General features: G+C 37.4%; 1 protein-coding gene across 1 annotated transcript in view; it reads left to right on the forward strand.

Annotated features, from left to right (window-relative positions):
• The first annotated feature begins 434 nt into the window (after nucleotides 1-434).
• The window catches only part of LOC149843877 (nuclear pore complex protein NUP93A-like), a 66747-nt gene continuing 44569 nt past the window's right edge, over nucleotides 435-22612 (forward strand). Inside the window, exons 1-5 of the mRNA XM_090000123.1 lie at nucleotides 435-632; nucleotides 754-845; nucleotides 1441-1507; nucleotides 1922-1981; nucleotides 3202-3291. Coding sequence (XP_089856249.1) covers nucleotides 531-632; nucleotides 754-845; nucleotides 1441-1507; nucleotides 1922-1981; nucleotides 3202-3291 — 411 coding nt within the window. The 5' untranslated portion in view covers nucleotides 435-530. The remainder of the gene's footprint in view (nucleotides 633-753; nucleotides 846-1440; nucleotides 1508-1921; nucleotides 1982-3201; nucleotides 3292-22612) is intronic.

Genomic DNA, 22612 nt, shown 5'->3' on the forward strand with positions numbered 1-22612 from the left:
TTATTTGCTTAAAACCCAACATTTACGCTTAATCGGGTTCCAAATTTTGTCGGATTCAGGTTCGGATTTGAATGCAAAAACGCACATCCGATTATTTATCTGCTCCTAAGTTTCATACCAAACCCATGTAAACAGGTTCAGTTCGGTTCGGTCGGGTACCAGACCCAAACCCGTTCTGTTTACATCCCACCCGTGTTTGATAATCTAGCAATGACTTATCTCACAAATCACAATAATATCGCGGGATTTGAAAATATCGGCGTTATTTACGACCCGACCACCAAACGGGAAAATTAAAAAACCAGAGGACTTATGCATAATTTCCGAATACAAGTTAAGTGTATAAAGATCTCACACTCAGCCCTCCGCCGAAGCCTTCACTCCTCGTTCACTCTCTCAGAACGTTTGTTCTTTGTTTCAAGTTTGCGAGGGAAAGAGCATTTCCCTCCACCGCCTCAGAAGGTGAGAGAGAAGGGAGAAAGGAGAAATTAGGGCGCCGGGCGTTTCCTCCACGCAGAGCGAGACTGGAGATGGCTTCCGACGCCGACATGAGCGGCTGGTCCGATCTCCTCCACTCCTCCACCAAGCTTCTCGAGCAAGCCACTCCTTCTTCTCAGTTCCCTCCCTTGCAGGTCTTCCGTCTAATTCTTCCTTTTCTTCGTCGCCTTCGACTCGGTTCCTATGGTTTTCTTTCTTGTATTCGAAGGAGTATCGCGTTCTTCTCATGTCTGTGCGTCGGATTTCTCTTTACAGAGGAATTTGGATCAGTTAGAGGCACTCTCGAAGAAGCTCAGGGCGAAAACACTGCGGACGGAGGCTCCCAGCCAGTCGATTGCCGCGACGAGGTAGGGCTTGTGATAATTTTCTATGTATATCTTTTCTTTGATGGCTATTTCTCTGTTCTCCTATGTGTCGTTGAATAGTTTTAGAATTAGGGCTTGCGTTTGATGTATCTCGTTTTTCGCTTATATGCTATAATGATCATTGATATGCGGCAGGATTTCACTGTTAGTCATCAGTCCGGCTTCCCTCCACCTTATGTTAGGGAATTGTTTCTCATTAAAATTGTTGTCCTTATTTCATGTAAGGCAAAACTGATGCTCTATCTTGCGCATTTGATCAAAGATTTATTAAACTTCCCCCCGCTGGATGTTCATTTTGCAACAATAATAATGAGAAGCGCTGTCCGTGCTAGAGTTGGCGTGGTAGTTGTTGGTTAGAGGCCGATTAAAAACTGTCAATTGAACTGGATGGCCTTTTGGTGATACGTCTTTGTTGCTTAAGTTATCTGATCCAAATTTTGTTGTTTGGAGGTCAATTGCAAAGTTCCAATTGAACTCAATGGCCGTTTGGTAACATGGCTTCGTTGTTTAAGTTATCATCTGATTTGAAGTTCCACATTGTTTATTCCTTTTATCCTTTTTTTCCCCGGTTCTGCAGGTTATTAGCTCGTGAAGGAATAAATGCAGAGCAACTTGCCCGTGACTTGAAGGCTTTTGAGATAAAGGTAGTCAGTAGTCATGACCATTCGTCTTAGTCGTCTTCCACCATCTGTGTATATCTGTTGAGTAGAATCGAATGCTTGCGTTGTCTTTTTGTTTTTGTTTGAAGTTTTTTGCATGTGATGTCCAATTGGAATCACAAAGTGTTACATAGAATGCAATATCTGAAATTTGAACATTGTTAGTTAATGACATCTTTCTCTCGTTGAAAACTGTGTGTGTTGGATTTTTGGTAGAACTAAACCTAATCGAAAAGGACCCAATTTCATATAGGATGCTTCTACTGTAGACCCTACTTATGCTCTGTTCTTATTTTCCCTAGCTTAAAATGTTACCAATGCTAAGTGCTTCTAATTGTCACTGGGCATGTTCTGGTTATGTCTTGTAGAGTTGACGTTTTCTTTTTTCATTTATGACAGACAACATTTGAAGATGTTTTTCCTTCAGAGGCAACAACTGTGGAGGAGTACTTGCAACAGGTTGGTTTCTATCTTAAGATGGAAATTATCAGCGTAACAGGTCCCAGGACTGCAAACCTTACTTTATTAATTTTCAATCATTCAATTAGCCTAGTATGTGAGCCTTGTTTTATTACTTATTCATTTTATTAAGGTTAACCGTGTAGAAGCTTGTTTAGTTTCAAGGTTCAGGTGTTTCTAGGTGACTTATTTTAGGTTTTGTTGTCTGGAATATATCCATATTTACCACATTGGTACCTTGTATCTGCAGAACATGCAGATTTCTGATTGGATTTTGGGAGTGAAACAGCTACCTTTGTTAATAAATTAAAAACTGATGTTCTACATGATACAAATGCAAAAACCGTAAATGATTCCTTTTTTTCCAACTAAATTGAGCCCTTGTTGATTACAATGAGACCCTGACGAATAATTTTATGAGGCCTTGATGATTGGTTCAGCATGAAGACAGTTAATTTGATATTTGAAAATGTTATCACTTTTTTCAAAATCTGATCATACAATATTCTTTTCAATTTGCAATGGGCATGTTGAGAACACAATGGAAGTGGCCTATTTGAAACTAGTAGCGTGTTCATTTTTGTGTGTTCAAGCATGTAAAGAAGAATTACTCTAAATGCGTTTCAGAGTTTTAGCTTAAAATAAGTTTAGGAAAAGTTTCATTGGTAAAAAAAGATGGTGATAGAAAAAGGAACTAGTAAGGGACTGGATCAAGCCTGACCTCCGTTTATAGGTTTAGAACATTTAAGACAAAGTTAGTAGTGGGGCCAGTATGTCCTAGCATGCCACACCTCAAAATCAGCGGGATGAAGACAAAGATGGTTGACATTTTGGCAAGATAGGTGATACAACTTTAGTATGGCAATAGATGGCTGTCGTAACTTGTCTTCAATATCACTTACTCTGTCAGCCAATCATTAATGTATTGACATAATTGAATAGTTTTCGAACATTCTGATTGCAATGGAAATGCTTTGCTATTGAAATCTGGTATTTCTATGACGCTACTCCTTCATTTTCTTGTTTCTGTAATTTGTTTCTTTTCCTGCAAACTTTTATATTTAGCATATACAGGCTTGTGCTATGTATAAAATTTGGTATTAGTCCTTTTTGTCATTTTACTTCTGGTTAGTCAATAGCCTAGTGATATAGAAATATGTTAAAATTTGATTAACTGACAGTATTGTATTCGAATTGATTATGTGTCTGGCTCTTGTCAGGTTCATGAAATGGCAATGATCTCAGCTGTACAGGAAGCCCAAAAGGATAACTTAAGATGCTTCAACGATTACATGATGCAAGTTTTAGAGGTCCGTGACTTATCAATTATCATAGGATTTGCTAATATCATTTTGCATTCATTGATAAGTGATACTGATGATTTGTGAATTTGTACAATTAACATGTTTGGCTGCTGCTAAAACTTTTGTATGATAATATTATCGAAAAATGACCATACTGTTTGGCAAAAATGACACGTTTGTTGAAAGACTTTGAAATTTAAGAAATCTGTCTACTGTTCAAAATCACAAATACTGTTATTTTTAGGACCTCTTTAGCCTTCATACCTATCGTTTTCGGTGCAATTTTTCTTTATATGCGAATTTCCTCCGTCTCCACTGGAAACGCCTTAGCTGCCGCCATTGCTGGTGGCCGTTGCCTCAACCGACACTTAATCTCCATTACCCTGTCAAAAACCAGTCTGATGGATCCTCTGGTGGTGCAGCTATGGCGAATTCCGCTGCGACTGAAGGAGCCACCACTTGGTGACGGAGGATGGCTTGGGTTTTCTGATGGAAACTCGAACCTTGAAACCTCACAAATGTTAAAATGAAAACTGTAATATATATATATATATATATTATTTAATATTATTATATTTTCTTTTATTATTTTTCTTTATTTTCTTTTTTAGCATCTAGTTCAATAGAAACTAGATATTTGATCCAGTCAAGTTCCTGTTGGAACTTGACTGTGCAAATAGCTGTTGGACTATAGTCCAACAACTATAATAAATGTTGTTGGACTATAGTCCAACAACTATAATAATAAATGTTGTTGGACTGTAGTCCAACAACTATATTAAGAGACGTTGGAATCCAACGTCTCTTTTGGAGAGCTCAAAATGAGCTCTCCTCTCTTCCACTTTTTTGTATATATAGGGGTGAACCCCTTCAATGTAAACTATAATGCTTCTTAAGCATTTTGTTCATGAATAAAGTATTATTTATTTTTCAAGTGTTCTTCCCTTTGTACCCTTTCAAGGGTCATGCTTGTAGTGTCTCCAATAGACACTTGTTTGTGAGTTATTTGTGCATTTGTTGAAGACCACCATTTCATTACATGGTATCAAAGCTACGAAATCCTTAGATCTTGAAGTGCTTCTGCCTCGATTTTCGTGCCACATTTACAAAAGGTGTTTCATCACCTTGTTCTTGGCTCAAGAAGATTTGTTTGAAGAAAGGCGAACTTGTGCTACAAAAATTTTTGGTTTTGTATCCTCTCTTATTCCTTTGTCTACTCTTTTTCTTTTCTTTTTATTTTTCTCTCTCTCTCCTCCTATTTATTCCTCTCTTACCCTTGTAAAAGATGGATGACAATGATAAGATCACCATCATTCCTATGAAGCTAAATGATACTAACTATGTAATGTGGGCTTTGATTATGAAGCACCACATTTGGGGAAAAGGTTTATGGGGTATAGTGGATGGTTCCGATTTGGAACCTAAACTATCTCTTACCAAGAAAGAGGGTGATAAAGAGGTTCCTCTAACGGAAGAAGAGAAGAGTAAGGCGTTAGCCACTTATGAAAAGAAATGGAAAGAATGGAGGATAGGGCATGCAAAAATTATGTCATGGCTCATCAATAGCATAGACATTAAAAAATGCTCTAGTCTAGCTAAGTTTGAGCATGCCGATAAGGCTTCGGAATACCTCAAAAACATGTATTCCCTTAAAGATATTGCACATGTATGCAATTTAGAAGATAAAGTTCGGACAATGACTCAAAAAGATAAAACGATTCGAGAATATTATAATGAGTTGTCCGAACTTTGGGAAGAGTTGGCTCTTCTTGAGCCCAAATGGCATTGTGCCGAAGACATCGAGCTTCGCCAAAAGCAACTCGATATGGAACATTTCTATCAATTTGTGAATGGTCTAAGGCCGGAGTTTGAATCCACCAAATCGGCCCTTTTACATCGTGGAAAAATTCCTTCTACTGTTGATACTATAGAAGAGCTCACTATGGAGGAAAATAGACTTAGAAAAAGTACTCCAAAAGTTGATGATGACTCCGTTTTAGCTGTATCTAGACCGGGGAATCATACTCGTACTTACAAGCCGCCTCATTTTGGAAGGCAAAACGACGACTTTGATAAAAGAAAAGTTATTTGTCATCATTGTCATGAACCGGGGCACTATAGGCCTCAATGTCCAAAGTTAAAAAGAAGAGAAGAAAAAAGAGTTGCATCTGTTGAATCTGAGTCAAAAGATCAAGATGCACCTGTGTCTATGGCTCAATTGATGGAAATCCTTCAACCTCTTCTCAAAGGGGTATCCTCCTCAACCGAAGCCTCAACTGGAGCGGCAATTGCATCTTTCTCCGGTCCAGGTAACTTTCCTTGACTTTTAGATTCTGGTGCTTCTTTTCATATGACCCCAAATGTTAATAGTCTATCCGAATGTCTTAAAAATAACTCAAGTGTGTCAAAGGTTTTTACAGCCGATGACACATCTCTTGAAGTAAAAGGAATAGGATGTTTTAAAAATCTTCAAAAATCCAAAAGATTTTTTATCTCAGAAGTTAGATATATCCCTAAACTTAATTTGAATCTCTTATCTGTCTCGCAAATATCTGATTATGGATGTAATATCTCCTTCTCTTCTCATGGTTGTTGGGTACAGGATTGCCAGTCAGGGAAGCTGATTGGGGAAGGTCATAGAGAAGGAGGACTTTATTACATGGACTTTTTGGAATCACCCAAGAATGCATTTTGTTATAATATTCAGAAATTAGAATTGGATTTATGGTACAAAAGGCTTGGCCATCCTCATATGTCTAAAATTCAATATTTTCCAAGTTTGAAAAAATTGTGTAATTCTGAAAAATTTTCTTGTAAAGACTGCATTCTTGGCAAAATGAAAAGGTTACCATTTCTTAGTAGAACTTTTGTTTCCTCACGACCACTTGAGTTAATACATTCGGATGTTTGGGGCCCCGCACCAGTTATTTCCAAAGGTGGTTATACATATTATGTCATTTTTGTTGATGACTTTTCTAGACATACTTGGATTTATTTTCTTAAACATAAATCTGATGTCTTTGCTAACTTCCAAATATTTCATAAAATGGTTAAAAATAAGTTTCAAAATGATATTTCTGTTTTTCGCACTAATTCAGGGGGAGAATTTATGTCCAACGAATTCAAAGACTATCTCAATTTACATGGTATTACACATCAAAGATCATGTCCACACACTCCACAACAGAATGGCCTAGCCGAACGCAAACATCAGCACATTATGAAAACTACTAGGACATTGCTAATTGCAAATCAAGTTCCAAAAAGTTTTTGGGCCGAAACGGTCTTAACTGCCACCTACTTCATTAATAGGATGCCATCTTCCTCATTAAAGAATACAACTCCAATAGAAAAGCTTGTTAATTTAACTCCAGATTATTCTAGATTAAGAGTCTTTGGATGCAAATGTTTTGTTTTCACCAACAGAAATGAAAAACTCTCTCCTCGTGCAATCCCATGTGCCTTTTTAGGATATGCTGATAATCAAAAAGGCTACAGGTGTTTTGATTTTCAAAATGACAAATTATGTGTCAAGAAATGTATCTTTTTTGGAAAAAGAAAGCTTCTTTGAATTCGAAAAATCCAAGGATGTCACTGAATACTCGTTTTTAATTGATCAAACTTCAAAATCCAATGAATGTGATGTTGGATGTGACCTTGACAATGATCAAAGTCCTATTGTTGTTGAAAATGATGATAATGAAGAGCAAATCCATAGGGATGTTAGTCTACAATATTCAAGACGTAGAGAGCAAAATCTTCCATGTGCATTACAAAAATACTCTGAAGTCTCACCTAGAAGAACGTCTAGAATCTCTAAACCTCCAGAAAAATTTGTGTCTTATGAATCTTTTTCACCCACGTATAGGGCCGCCATTACATTAATACAATCATATGTTGAACCATCATCCTATTCTCAAGCAAAAAATCATATAGAATGGATAGAAGCCATGAAAATAGAATTGGATGCACTAGAAAAGGCCAATACTTGGACGATACAAGATATCCCTTCGGGTAAGAAACCTATAGGTTGTAGGTGTGGGTATACAAAGTCAAAACCAAAAGTGATGGGACCCTGGAAAGATATAAGACCCGTTTAGTAGTAAAAGGATATGCCCAAGAGTATGGTATCGATTATGAAGAAACATTTGCTCCTGTGGCCCGTATGACCACTGTTAGAACTTTAATAGCCTTGGCCTCCATTAGAACATGGCCTATCTTTCAATTAGATGTCAAAAATGCTTTCCTGAATGGGAATCTCGTTGAAGAAGTATACATGGAAGCCCCACCTGGTATTAGTATCCCTAAGGGTAAAGCTCTTCGTCTAGAAAAAACTCTTTATGGTCTTAAACAGGCTCCAAAAGCCTGGTATGACCGATTTAGTCATGTTATGCTTGATATTGGTTTTCAACCTTGTTTAACTGACACTGCTTTGTTTGTTAAGAAATCTGATGCAGGCATCATTATTTTTCTTCTCTATGTGGACGATATGATCATCACCGGAGGCGACAAACAAGGAGTTGCAAATATCAAATCTCTTCTTAAAACTCACTTTGAAATGACTGACTTAGGTTTATTAAGATATTTTTTAGGCATTGAAGTTGCTTATTCCCCTCGGGGGTATTTGATATCTCAATCTAAATTTGCTCTTGATATCGTTTTCAGGTCTGAAATTACAGATGATAAGAAAGTAGACATTCCAGAAGTTGTCAATGTTAAAATGAAAATTGATGATGGAGAACTTCTTGATGATCCTACTCCTTATAGACAGCTTGTTGGAGCTCTTTCTTATCTTTCCATTACTAGGCCAGATATAACTCATGCGATTCATACAGTCAGTCAGTTTCAGCATGCTCCCACCTCCGTGCACATGGGAGCGATTTTGCGTATTATTAGATACTTAAAATCCTCTCTTTCACGAGGACTCTTCTTATCTGCTTCATCTTCATTAAATTTAATTGCATATACTGATGCTGACTGAGGAGGTGATCCCAATAATAGACACTCAACTATTGGTTTTTGTGTGTTCCTAGGTGAAACCTTAATTTCGTGGAGGTGCAAGAAGCAGCAGAAAGTCTCTCTTTCCTCCACCGAAGCTGAATACAGAGCCATGACAACCATCACTATGGAGGTTGTTTGGCTCAGACGATTGCTAGCGGATATGGGAGCTAAAGCAACGCAAGCTTCAAAGATGTGCTGTGATAACAAAAGTGCGATCTACATTGCAAGCAACCAGACATTTCATGAGCGCACTAAACACATTGAGATGGACTGTCACTATGTCAAAGAGGAATACTTACATGGAACCATTGATCTGCCATATGTTACATCAGAATATCAATTAGCAGACTTCTTCACCAAGCCTCTCGCTGCTCCCAAAGTTCACTTCCTCTTAGACAAACTTTCGCTTATTGTACCGTAAGTTTGAGGGGAAGTGTTAAAATGTAAATTGTAATATATATATATTATTTAATATTATTATATTTTCTTTTATTATTTTCTTTTATTATTTTTCTTTATTTTCTTTTTTAGCATCTAGTTCAATAGAAACTAGATATGGAACTTGACTGTGCAAATAGCTGTTGGACTATAGTCCAACAACTATAATAAATGTTGTTGGATTATAGTCCAACTGCTATAATAATAAATGTTGTTGGACTGTAGTCCAACAGTTATATTAAGAGACGTTGGAATCCAACGTCTCTTTTGGAGAGCTCAAAATGAGCTCTCCTCTCTCTTCCACTTTTTTGTATATATAGGGGTGCACCCCTTCAATGTAAACTACAATGTTTCTTAAGCATTTTGTTCATGAATAAAGTATTATTTATTTTTCAAGTGTTCTTCCTTTTATACCCTTTCAAGGGTCATGCTTGTAGTGTCTCCAATAGACACTTGTTTGTGAGTTATTTGTGCATTTGTTGAAGACCACCATTTCATTACAACAAATATCTGAGTTACCGCGCATTAAAAATTTACTAAATCTGCATAAAATAAGTGCAAGCAAACTTTTTTTTAAACTTGAACTGACAAATATTGCAAATACTTGAGTTACCTTGCATAAAAAATTTACAAAATTTACATAAAATTAGTGTGAGAGAATTTTATTTTAAACTCTCGAGCATCCAAACATCGCAAATACCTGAGTTACTTTGCATAAAAAATTCTTAAATTTGCATAAAAAATTTGTGAAATTTCTTTTAAACTCGAACCGACAAACTGTGCAAATACCTGAGTTATTTCACATAAAAAATGTAATAACATCGTATAAAAAATTTGCAAAATTTCTTTCAAACTCGAACATCCAAACTGCACAAATACCTGAGTTCATATAAAAAATTAAAAAATGTTCATAAAAAAACTACAAAATTTCTTTTAAACTTGAACCTCCAAACCTCTTAAATAGTTGAGTTATTGCGCATAAAATTTTTATTAAATTTGCATAAAATATGTGTGAGCGAACTTTCTTTTAAACTCGAATCTCTAAACATCGCAAATACCTGACTTCACATAAAATATATAGGCAATTCGCATAAAAAGTATGCAAACCGTTTTTTAAACTCTAACCGACTCTTGGGCTCCTCCGTGTTATATAAATAGTAACGACCAAGACATCATATATTCTAGGGCTCACATTCTAGCGCTATTCTTGCATAATCTAGTGCTTTCTTTGTGTTTCTCAAAATAATCCAGCAGCTATTTTCAGCGTTCTGACAACCTTTTTTTGGCGTTATGGCGATTGAGAACACGTCATCCTTCAACTATTATACCGTGAAGTATGTGAATGTCTTGAAACTTGGAGAGAGAGGGGCCCCACCATCACCGTTTTTTGCTTCAACAGTGGCCAAAACAGAGGTTTTTAAACGTTTACCACAAAAAATGCAAGTTGAAATTTTTGTCACTTCGTAAGAAGTAGCCGCAAACATCAACCAAAAAAATGGATGGAGGGCTTGTTGTCACAATGATGTCTCCTATTTTCGAAGCATCTAAGGAGGGGGAGGTGGACTCAGCGAAGGAGCATTTGTTTAAGTTATGCGCTCACTCGGATGCTGGAGATGCAACTGAGCTGCCTTCTCCTCTTGTTGAGAATGTGGATGATAGAAGAGTCGAGGATGAACCTCACCCATGGGAGGACCAAGTTGCACAACGGTTGGATGCTTATTAGCCAGGGTTGAGGTAGTTGTGCAATGGGAGAACGCTTTTTAATAAAGGGAGAAGGTAGCTCAACAAGAGCTAGAGACATCGCAGCAAGGGGCGGATGTCGAGAAGAAAGTTCAAGCTCTGAGGATTTCCTCGAAGAGGGGAAGAAGGTTCGATGCTTCTGGACAGGAGCCACAAGCCGATGACAACCGCATGCACTACTTCTATTGGTTCCAAGCACGACAATGGTTTCAAGCTCTCCCGTAGGATATGAAGGAAATGCTTGATGGTATGTGTTTCTGAAGTTTCTTCAAGATCTCAGCATGGAAGATCAGTCACCCCTTCTTGCCTCTTAGAGGTTGTGGTGAAGTTTTGGGATCCAAAAACAAACACCTTTTGATTTGGAGATATGGAGATAGCCATCACGTTTGAAGACGTGACACGAATCACCAGATTTAATTGTCATGGGGTGCCAGTGAGTGGTCAGCGGTGGAAAAAATCACAAGCAGTTGGCTACCATAGTTTTGGGAGTGACAGATGGTGCCTTCGAACAAGAAAGACTGAAGTTAGCATGGTTGCGAAATTACCATGACCCTATAGTGGTGAGTTGGATAAAGGACAAACTATCGTGTGTTGGAGGGAAAGCCGGTAGCATTTAGGAGAAGGATCTGAGAGCATTCTTGCTCTACTTCGGCACATGCCTATTTATTGACAGCGATGAGAAGTCGATCTATAGTTCTTATGTTAATCTGGTGGCAATCTTGGATCGCGTCGACGAATACACATGGAGGGCAACTGCTCTTGCATACCTTTATGCCTCTTTGGATAGCATGAAGGCCAAAAAATTTAACTTGACCGACATATTGATCTTGTTGGAGGTAGTTACTCCTTCATTGTATTTAAACTATTGATTTAAGCTAAAATATTAGTTATATAGTTTTATTTTGTATTTTTATGTAATGTATTGTGTTGCTATGTGTTAATCCTTGTATGAATCATTGTAAGTTTGGTTATGGGAGTACATACTTTTTGGAAGGCCTCAAGTTATCCATGAGTTTTCACATCTCACAATATGGAAACAAATTATCAACAAAGATGCACCTCGTCGAAGAAAGTCTTGTCATCGTATGGGATGTGACCAGTACTTCAAGAAATTGCAAATGCTGACTAGGGCAGATGTAAGTATAATTTTTTTGTTAAAATGTTATACATGTTTTTAAGTAATGCAATATAGGATTAACCATGAATGAAAGTTCATTATGTAGGTAAAGTGGTGGCCCCTATGAAGATGCGGGTGAGGAGGAGGAGGACCAAAATGTTGTTGTGCAAGCAAAAGTTATGGCGAGGAAGGACATTTGGTTGCACAACATGAATGAAATGGAGCACCAAATGGTTAATAAAGTGGCCTGACAATTTGGCTATGTTCAACAACGAACCGATCGCCCTGGTGCAGTTAGTAAAATTGTCTCGATGACAAGGATAAGTCAAAGGATTGCCCCATTATTTTCCAATTGGAACTTGCAAACTGCTGTGAGGGCAACCACAACATCTGCTTGTCCTCTATGGTAGTTGCCAGTGTTGATGAAGACGTAGCTTCTCATCATAATAAAGACAATCCCTTCGAAAGGAGAGTTGAGGAGGAGTGTGGCCAAAAGCACAAAAAAATGCAAGTGGAGCAGATACTTAGTTGACTCTTTGCTGGCAGTGATCAGGCAATTGAAGGATACACTTGTTGTAAAGGAAGCCGAAATTAGTGTGCTCAAGGAAACACTTGCTGCAGTGTCTTCGGCCATTATACAACATCAAGTTGCGATCATAGAAAACTACATTAAGGTGGACGAGTAGCTACAAGCACGACTGAGGGATCTAGGGCAGTGATTTTTGTTTTTGATTATTTTATAAACCATTAAAATAAAGTTGTAAATACTTGAGTTACCTCGCATAAAAATATAATTTCTCATAAAAAATCTGCAGAATTTTTTTAAAATTCGAATCGACAAACCTTGCAAATACTTGAGTTACCTCGCATAAACAATTTATGAAATTCACATAAAATAGGTGCGAGAGAACTTTCTTTTAAACTATTGAACCTCCAAACATCGCAAATTCATGAGTTATTTCACATAAAAAAGTTCTTAAATTAACATAAAAGATTTATGATTTTTTTTTTAAACTTGAACTGACAAACTACACAAATACCTGAGTTATTTCGCATAAAAAAATGTAATAACATCGTATAAAAAATTTGTGATTTCTTTTTTCAAACTCGAACTTTTAAACTGCGCATACACCTGAGTTATTTCTCATAAAAAATGTAATAACTTCACATAAAAAATCTGCGATTTTTTTAAAACTCGAACCGACAAACCTCGCAAATACTTGAGTTACCTCGTATAAAAAATTTATGAAATTTGCATAAAATAAGTGTGAGCAAATTTTCTTTTAAACTCGAACCTCCAATTATCTCAAATATCTGAGTTACTATTGTGAAAATATCTCAAAAAATGAGATAAAGTGTGCGATAAGCACAACACCACCAATGTGCACAAATGCACAAAAACACTTAGAACAAATGTACACAAAGGTACAATAAAGAAACTCAAATGCACAAAGGCATACAAAATATAAAGAATTTTATTGAGAAGAATGGAGAACAAAAGCTCCAAGAAGTGAAGTTTACAAAGGGAGAACTCCCCTATTTATAAGAGGGAAAAGGAGCCTTGGAGGGGCTCCACTAGCTGTTGGAGCCCCTCCAACGGTTAGAATTCTAACCGTTGGAGAGGCTCAACATCTAGTGTTGAGCCCTCCAAGGTTGACTTTGAGTCAACAAAGAAATAAAGAAAAAAAAGACAAAAAAGGGAAAAGAAAAAAGAAAAGAAGAAAAGTAAAAAAAGGAAAAAGAATTACAGCATATTCATAATTATGAATATGCTTAAAATGGAGAGAAATGACTAAAATACCCTTTCGGGTTTTACAAGAAAAAAGAAACATATATATATATATATATATAGATACATATACATATATACGTGATGTATATATGTATATGTATCTCTCTTTATATATATGTAAATATTTACATAAAGAGAGATACATTTTAACACCCTCCCTCAAACTTAGGGCACAATGACCGAAAGTTTGCTAATGAGAAAGTTGAATCTTGGAGAGCAAAGCGCCTTGGTGAAGAAATCTGCCTACTGATATTCTGACGTCACATAAGGAAGATCGATGACTTTTTGTAGATATGCCTCACAGACATAATGACAGTCCATCTCAATATGCTTTGTCCGCTCATGAAACGTGTGGTTCTTGGCAATATAGATTGCACTCTTATTATCACAACATAACTTTGTGGGTTCTTGAATTGGAATCCCCATGTCTTGCAGCAACTGATGAATCCAGACAATCTCCATAGTTGTAGATGCCATGGCTCGATATTCTGCTTCGGTGGATGATAGAGACACCTTCTGTTGTTTCTTACATCTCCATGAGATCAGGGATTCACCTAAAAAAATGCAAAAGCCTGTAGTGGAGTGACGATTATTTGGGTCACCTCCCCAATCAGAGTCAGTATATGCAATCAAATTTAACTCAGAAGATGAGGAAAGGAAAACTCCCTTGTTTAAAGTTCCCTTTATGTATCTGACAACTCGGAGAACGGCACTCATATGAACGGATGTAGGAGCATGCTGAAATTGGCTTGCAGTATGCACGGCATGAGAGATGTCCGGTCTTGTGATGCTAAGATACATTAGAGATCCCACAAGTTGTCGGTAGGGGGTAGGATCCTCCAAAGGTTTCCCATCATCGATCTTCATTTTTGATCCCACAATTTCTGGGGTCTCACAGATTTTATCATCAGTAATACCTGATCTGTCAAGAATCTCACAGGCAAGTTTAGTTTGAGACAAAAAATAGCCTCTATGAGAGTAGGCTACCTCGATACCAAGAAAGTAAGTCAGATACCCCAGGTCTGACATTTCAAACCTTTCTTTTAAAGTGGTTTTAATGTTTCTGATGCCCTTTATGTCACTACCTGTTATCAACATATCATCAACATACAACAGTAAAATCACAATTCCTGCATCAGACTTTTTGACGAGCAGAGCAATGTCAGTGTAGCATGAGGAAAAACCATTTTGAACCATCACATCATTAAATCAATCATACCAAGCCTTAGGGGCTTGTTTTAAACCATAAAGCGCTTTTTGCAAACGAAGGACTTTCCCCTTTGGTACATTCATACCAGGGGGAGCATCCATGTAAACTTCTTCATTAAGGTCCCCATTTAGAAATGCATTTTTAACATCCATTTGGTAAATATTTCATTTTTTAATAGATGCAATGGTGATCAAACACCTTACAGTAACCATTCGTGCAACAGGAGCAAAGGTTTCTTCGTAATCGATGCCGTATTCTTGACTATATCCTTTTGCGACAAGACGAGCTTTATATCTTTCGAGAGTGCCATCACTCTTGGTTTTGACTTTAAAAACCCATCTACACCCTATTGTTTTCTTTCCTTCTGGAAGACATTGAAAAACCCACGTTTTGGCTTTGTTGAGGGCTCTAAGTTCGTTGTCCATGGCATCCCTCCATTCTATCATTTCCTTAGCTTCTTTAAAATTTCTAGGTTCTTGATATGAGTGAATGGCACTAAGACATGCCCTATGCTTTGGAGAAAAAGACTCAGGATATAAATCTAGAAGGATTTTTCCTAGATCTTTCAGTTCTTCGAGAGTTGTTGGAAGATTCACTAAGATCACTATATTTCTCTATTGCACTCCTAAAAGTGTTTTTATCTCTATGAGTATAGGTAATTGGTTCATTTATCATTTCTTCTTCATCATGAATGGTTTGAGGAATACTTTCACTTATATCCTCATTTTCATTTAATTCATCATTGCTAAAAAAATCTTCATTTCTAGATAATAGTTCAAACAAAAAAGAATAATCGGCATTATCTTCATGGGTTTTGTGTTCTTCAAAACCACTTATGTTTTCTAAAAAGGTTACATTTCTTGAAACATATAGTTTGTCATTCTTAATATCATAACACCTAAAACCTTTTTGGGTTTCCGAATATCCTAAAAACGCACAAGGAATAACTTTGGGAGATAATTTATCATTCTTATCGTTGAGAACAAAACATTTACAACAAAAAATTCTTAACCTATTGTAATCGGATTCTTTTTTATACAAGATTTCATATGGAGATATTTGATTCAAGTTTTTGGATGGAAGTCGGTTGATGAGATAAACCGATGCAAGAGCCGCTTCGGCCCAAAATCTTTTTGGATTTTTTTGAGAAATTAGCAAAGTTCTTGTAGTTTCAATTATGTGTCTATGTTTTCGTTCGACCAACCCATTTTGTTGGGGAGTTTTGGGACAAGACCTTTGATGAACAATCCCATTATTTTCAATATAACTTTTGAAATCATTTGAGAGATATTCTCCCCCGGAATCAGTTCTAAGAATTTGTAATTTACTATGGAATTGATTTTGTATTAACTTGTGAAAAACCTTAAAAGTAGAGAAAACCTCATGTTTATGTTTGAGGAAGTATATCCAACTATACCTTGAGAAATCATTCACATAAATAACATAATACGAAAATCCTCCCTTAGACACAACGGGTGCCGGTCCCCAAACATCCGAGTGCACAATTTCGAAAGGCTTAGTTGAAAACATAGTTCTTTGTCCAAAAGGTAAGCTTCTCATTTTACCAAGAATACAATCATTACAATTGAAATTGTCTTTACATAAGGTTTTAGCAAAATGTAAATACGAAAGCTTGACAATATTTGGATGTCTAAGGTGTTTATGCCAAACATTTATATCCTTATGTTGGACAACATTACAAAAAGAGGTTTTTGGAATTTGAAGAAATTCCATGAGATAAAGATCTCCCTTCCTAGAGCCTTCTCCAATCAACTTCCCGGACCGGCGATCCTGTATCCAACATTTATTTGATGAGAATTTGATATCACACCCATGATCCGATAGTTGAGAGACGAAAAACAAATTTAAATTTAGTTTTGGTATAAGTCTAACTTTAGGAATAGAAAAACCTTGTCTTTCAAAATCACCAATTCCTTTTATTTCAAGAGAAGCTCCATCCGCGGTAGAGACAAAAGAAGGTGACAAATTTTTTGAGTATTTAGAAAGTGCAAAAACATTTGGAGTCATATGAAAGGATGCACCCGAGTCTAAGAGCCAAAGAGTCTTACCGGGAGGAGAGAAAGTGGTCATGGCGGCTCCGGAAACGGATCCCTTGAGGAGTGGTTGAAGAGCTTCCATGATTTGATTGAGTGTCAAAGTAGCATGGTTGGAAGTTGATGGACCTTCCTTCTTGGTAGATTGAAAAGTAGTAGACATAGCCACCATCTTCTTCCATTTAGGGCATACCGGTTTAATGTGACCCGATTCTTTGCAAAAATGGCATATGATCTTACTATAATCTCTTCTTCCATAATGCCCACCATTTTCTCTTCCTCCTTGATTTTTGTTAAAATGAGGGGGTTTATAGGTTTTAACATTATTCCCCGGTCTTGAGACGGCATAAGCACCCTCATCCTCATCTTTAGAGGGAACGACCAACACACTTAGATTGGTTTTATTCATTCCCAATCTAGTTTCTTCTCCACTTAATTTGGTAAGCACATCTTCCAATGGAGGAGAAGAGAAAGAAGACAAGAGGGAGGATCTAGTTTGTTCAAACTCGGGTCTAAGCCCATTTAAAAAGTTAAAGAAATGATCCTCTTCTAATTGTTTAGCTCTCAATTCAATAGCCTCACCACTCCATTTATGTTCTTGGAGGGCAAGTTCATCCCAAATAGTGGATAACTCGGCGAAATACTCTCTAACGGACATTTCTCCTTGTTGAAGGGTTAAAGCCTTCTTTTGGAGATAGTATTTATGGGACAAATCTCTTGAAGTATACATTCTTTCAAGATATTCCCATACTTGATATGCCTTTTTGAACTTTAGAATGTTGGCATTAATTTTGGTCTCAACCGAAGAGAAGAACCATGAGAGTATTTTGTAATTTTTCATTTCCCATTCTTCATGCTTCTTATTGTAATCTTCAAAAGCCTTTTCTCTTTCTTCTCCCTCAAGAACCTTGATCTCCCCTCTCTCAAGGGTAGTAATTTTTGGTTCGGGTTCGGGAATAGTTCCTTGAACATATCCCCAAAGACCCTTTCCTTTTATATGGGCCTCCATATTCCCGGCCCATACATGATAATTCGTTCCATTCAATTTGAAGCCAAGAGAGAAGTGAGAATCCTTTTCGCCCATTAGAGATGATACAAAGAGAAATAAATGAGTACCACAATGCGAAATGAGTCCCATCTTGATGTAGGAAGCTTCTAAAATATAGGATGAAGAGCCGAATCTTCACTCCAACCACCACAACTTAATGGCACGCTTTACGAGGTACTCCAACGAAGAGAAAAAAAGCACGATCTTCTTTTCCTTTAAGCCTAGCTCTGATACCATGTGAAAATATCTCAGAAAATGAGATAAAGTGTGCGATAAGCACAACACCACCAATGTGTACAAATGCACAAGAACACTTAGAACAAATGTACACAAAGGTACAATAAAGAAACTCAAATGCACAAAGGCATACAAAATATAAAGAATTTTATTGAGAAGAATGGAGAACAAAAGCTACAAGAAGTGAAGTTTACAAAGGGGGAACTCCCCTATTTATAAGAGGGAAAAGGAGCCTTGGAGGGGCTCCACTAGCTGTTGGAGCCCCTCCAACGGTTAGAATTCTAACCGTTGGAGAGGCTCAACAGCTAGTGTTGAGCCCTCCAAGGTTGACTTTGAGTCAACAAAGAAATAAAGAAAAAAAAAGACAAAAAAGGGAAAAGAAAAAAGAAAAGAAGCAAAGTAAAAAAAGGAAAAAGAATTACAGCATATTCATAATTATGAATATGCTTAAAATGGAGAGAAATGACTAAAATACCCTTTCGGGTTTTACAAGAAAAAAGAAACATATATATTTACATATATATATATATAGATAGATACATATACATATATACGTGATGTATATATGTATATGTATCTCTCTTTATATATATATATATGTAAATATTTACATAAAGAGAGATACATTTTAACAACTATGCATAAAAAATGTAATAATGTCGCATAAAAAATCTGTGATTTTTTTTTCAAAATTGAACCTCCAAACTGCGCAAACACCTGAGTTACTTTGCATAAAAAATGTTATAACCTTGCGCAAAAAATCTATGATTTTTTTAAACTCGATCCAACAAACCTCGCAAATAATTGAGTTACCTCGCATAAAAAATTTACAATCAGTGTTCTTAAAACCACACCTCGCCTTGAGCTGAGACCCTTTGCCCCTCAAGGCACCATGCTAAGGCGTGAAGAAAAAAGTTTTAAAGAAAGTTCTCTCGCACTTATTTTATGCGAATTTCATAAATTGTTTATGCGAGGTAACTTAATTATTTGGGTAAGAAGAACTGTTTGTTGATATTAAACTAATGTTTGGATATATTTGTTTCAATTCATGTTCTTCATGCACAATTATTTTTTGGATGAACTGTTTATTATATCTTTCGAAAAATATAAACAATGCCTAGTTTTCATGGTAGTGGATTTGTTTTTTTTTCCTATTTATTCAATTATTCTTATTCTCTTGTTTAACTGTACTTTAATCATTTTCAACTCGATTTGACTCAGTAAAAGATCCAACTATATAAGCTAATATGGGTTATTGCAAGCATATAAGTTCAACTCCAAGGTATCATGATCCATGGGTTAAACTCGACCCAACTCTTGTGTCAGGTATGAATCATGTATGTAACAACCCCAACTCCTTCCCCTTTTAAAGTGCAATTTTTTTTTATGCAGAAACCTTCCAAAGGATCTGGGGTCCTCACAATTTCACTTTTCATTGGATAGCCCATCACCACAAATGTACTGACAATCACCATCCATGAGTAACACCAACCCTTTATTTATAAACTGAAGTAAATTGTTATTACCATGCTTTATACAACTACAGAGTACAAGAACTGAAGATAACAATGGAGCCAAGAACAAAAAAATAAAACCACTCTGCCACTGCCGAAACTGTCTAACCCAAATTGTGACCCTCGTCCATCCTCAGTGAACAACCCATACCTCACTGCTCACCATTTCCTGTAAAACCAACGAAGTAGAGGGGTCAGAACAAAAATTCTGGGCAATGCTATTTCAAGGAAATTAGGTGAGACAAAGAACATGAATAAGATTTCATATGTTGATTTGAGTGAGTGCATATACAACAAATATGCCAAATCTGACCATGCATATATGTGACAAATTGTGTATACTCACAACTAAAGAACAGTAAGACAGTAACACATAGCAATAACAAAACCTTTCAACATGCTTTTTAAGAAATGAATTGCATACCTTTACCATATCATGAACTAGAGATCATTTCAAATTATGCATGACCTAGTGCAAAGAAGGAAAATGCATGACTTCCTTATTATCTTACCTTTAAGTTTGATTTTTCTTTCCATATGCATGCCCTTATTTAATACATACATCTTTAGGTTTCTCTTTTTAATTTCCATCGCCCGCGGATACACCAAACAGGTAAAAATCCCCGAGGTCAAGTAGGTTATCAGGGTAGCTTAGCACATAATTGGTATTTTATTACTGGGTTCCAACATAGCCCTCGACCGAGTCACCCTCGAAACATTAGACCTTCACATCTAATGTCGGGGATACAAGGGACACCCCACGCCCACAAGTGCCACTTCCTTGGTACCAAACAAACTCACAGCTGTGACCAACACACCACTCCCGGGTAAAGTGACAGACTCTCCCTAAAACCGTGGCCAAGAGAAAGAACCTCTATATCGGGTTCTGAGGACCAAATTTGCGCACACAAAGTTTTTGGATCCTCACAGCCTCCCTAGGACTGAAATTCTAAGATCTCCATTCTCGAGATTGAAGACCCCAGATCAAAAGTTACACTGTTCTTTATTATGTTTTTATTAAATTCAGTTCTTTAAGTTTGCAACACCCTATGCAAAAGTGAAGTGAAAAGCTCGCATACACCCTTGCGAGAACTCGTATGGGACTCCCGCCCACGAGTACCATATGAACAATGTAGTAGTAGTGTGCCATACCATCTTACGTTGTGTAAGTGATGCAGTCAATGTGGAAACAAAACCAACTTTCTTAACAAAGTGCATGAGTTATCACACCCATATGCATGTACCATCCATGTACAAGTGTTTCCATGACACCACCTACCGCTTATGCATTCATCCATCATTCATAAATTCATGAGAACAATCCATGCATGATATCACATTTTAAACCCACATTGATCCATATATGCACATGAGGACGTTAACCAATGCATGCCTTCATGCAACATTCCACATGTTCAACAAACATTCATGATTAACACGAACATCAATATTCTAATCATGCTCACATTTAAGTATCATGAAATGCAAGGTTATCATTCATCCATTCACCGACAATTATGTAAATCCCAGCACCTACTAGGAGGAGTGGTCGGGCTTGCCAATCCCGAGCCTTTTGTCCTACTGTCTAAATAGTCCATACTACTTAGACTGCTGGCTGGACTAGCTAGAATGGATCATCCAACACATCCACCGATCATGTTAAACTGCACACACCTTCATAAAAAGAGAGAAAAGAAACAAACAGTCTTTTCACCTACGGCTGATGGTCTATACAACAAAAGAAATACACCACTAGCAGCCGATTATGAAGGAACAGTAACATCATTAGGAATAATGCTGATAATGGCAACCATAGGTATTCAGGGAATGTATCCAACGAGTCAGGCTGCTGTTATGCCTACTACAATATTTGTGCAGCCCCTGCACCTACCCCTTCTTTTTTTTTTTCTACAATATGATACACAGATTGAAACAACAAACACAATCTTCCATTGGTTCTCTGATTTCAAGGATTCAATATTTAAGTTCAGAAACAACAAGATTTCATGCATGTAGCAATAACAAGATTCAATCCCACAAACACGTTTTCTTTTTCAGGTAAATAGCAAGAATCAAGATCTAAATCCACACGCAAGATCATCGAGTTTTCCTGATTTTAAATTACCATTTCCACGTTATATTAAAAAACAAACAATTTCAGATAAACCAGAGAAATATCATGGTATGTATACCAAAATCTACTACTAATCAGGGTACAAGAGTTCAAAAAAATCTCCAATTCAAAACACCCCATACTCACCCAGCCGATGTTCATCGATTTCCAGCTAGAGAACCCCCAAATCCGGGGTATTCCAAGCAAGAAACTAGGGCTTCCGTGACCGGTTGTCTACACCCTTCACTGATCCCATGTTGGCCTAACTTGGGAACCTTAGGGTTTAGGGTTGGACCGACATCGTTTCCCAACGAAGATCGCTACCCCTACACCCCTTTCCCCCTGATTTCTTGAAAAACACGAGTAATAACCTAAAATCCTATTCCCGTGACCTCTCTCTTCTCAAACCCTCATACAAGATCGAACCCATGTTCGATCCCTCACCCATATCCAAGAATAGCCGTACCTTTTTACAATGATTTTCCGGTGTCTGGAGGCTGCCGTCGCGAAGAGATGCAGACTAATGGCGTTCCCCCCCTACTGCCGTGAAGGGAGACACTCGCAAGACCCTCTACAGGTGTGGATGGCCGAAGCTCTGCTGTTGATGGGCTCCTTCCTCCAATGTGCGCACCAATCGTGAGAGGGAGGGAGATTGAGTGGGAGAAAATAAAAGCCTGACTGAGGGGATCCCCCCCCCTTTTATGCCGAGCTCCGCCTTCCCTCCTCCTTCCGAGAAACGAGGGGTTGGTTACGTTCTGCGTAACCCCCCTTTCACCCTCTCGAGTTCTTGAATGCAAGAATCGTGCTTAAGGCACGATTCTTGTTCTCATTTATTTTAAGACTCGTACTCGGGTTCGGGTCCAAACCTCGCGACCCGCAATACCCAATCCAGCATATGCATGGATCTGGGTCTTCCTGAACTAACGGATCCTCAGTTGGATCCTTGCGGGTCCAACTGTGGGTCCGACCCTAAGTCCAAAGACTTTTTTTTCTAATACTTAATTATTTACTCACTTAAAAATGATTATTATAAGCATAGTTTAACACTCATTTATTGATTCCT

This window comes from Nuphar pumila, chromosome 3, assembly GCF_984573655.1.
Source record: "Nuphar pumila chromosome 3, dmNupPumi1.hap1.1, whole genome shotgun sequence".
Taxonomy (NCBI): Eukaryota; Viridiplantae; Streptophyta; class Magnoliopsida; order Nymphaeales; family Nymphaeaceae; genus Nuphar; species Nuphar pumila.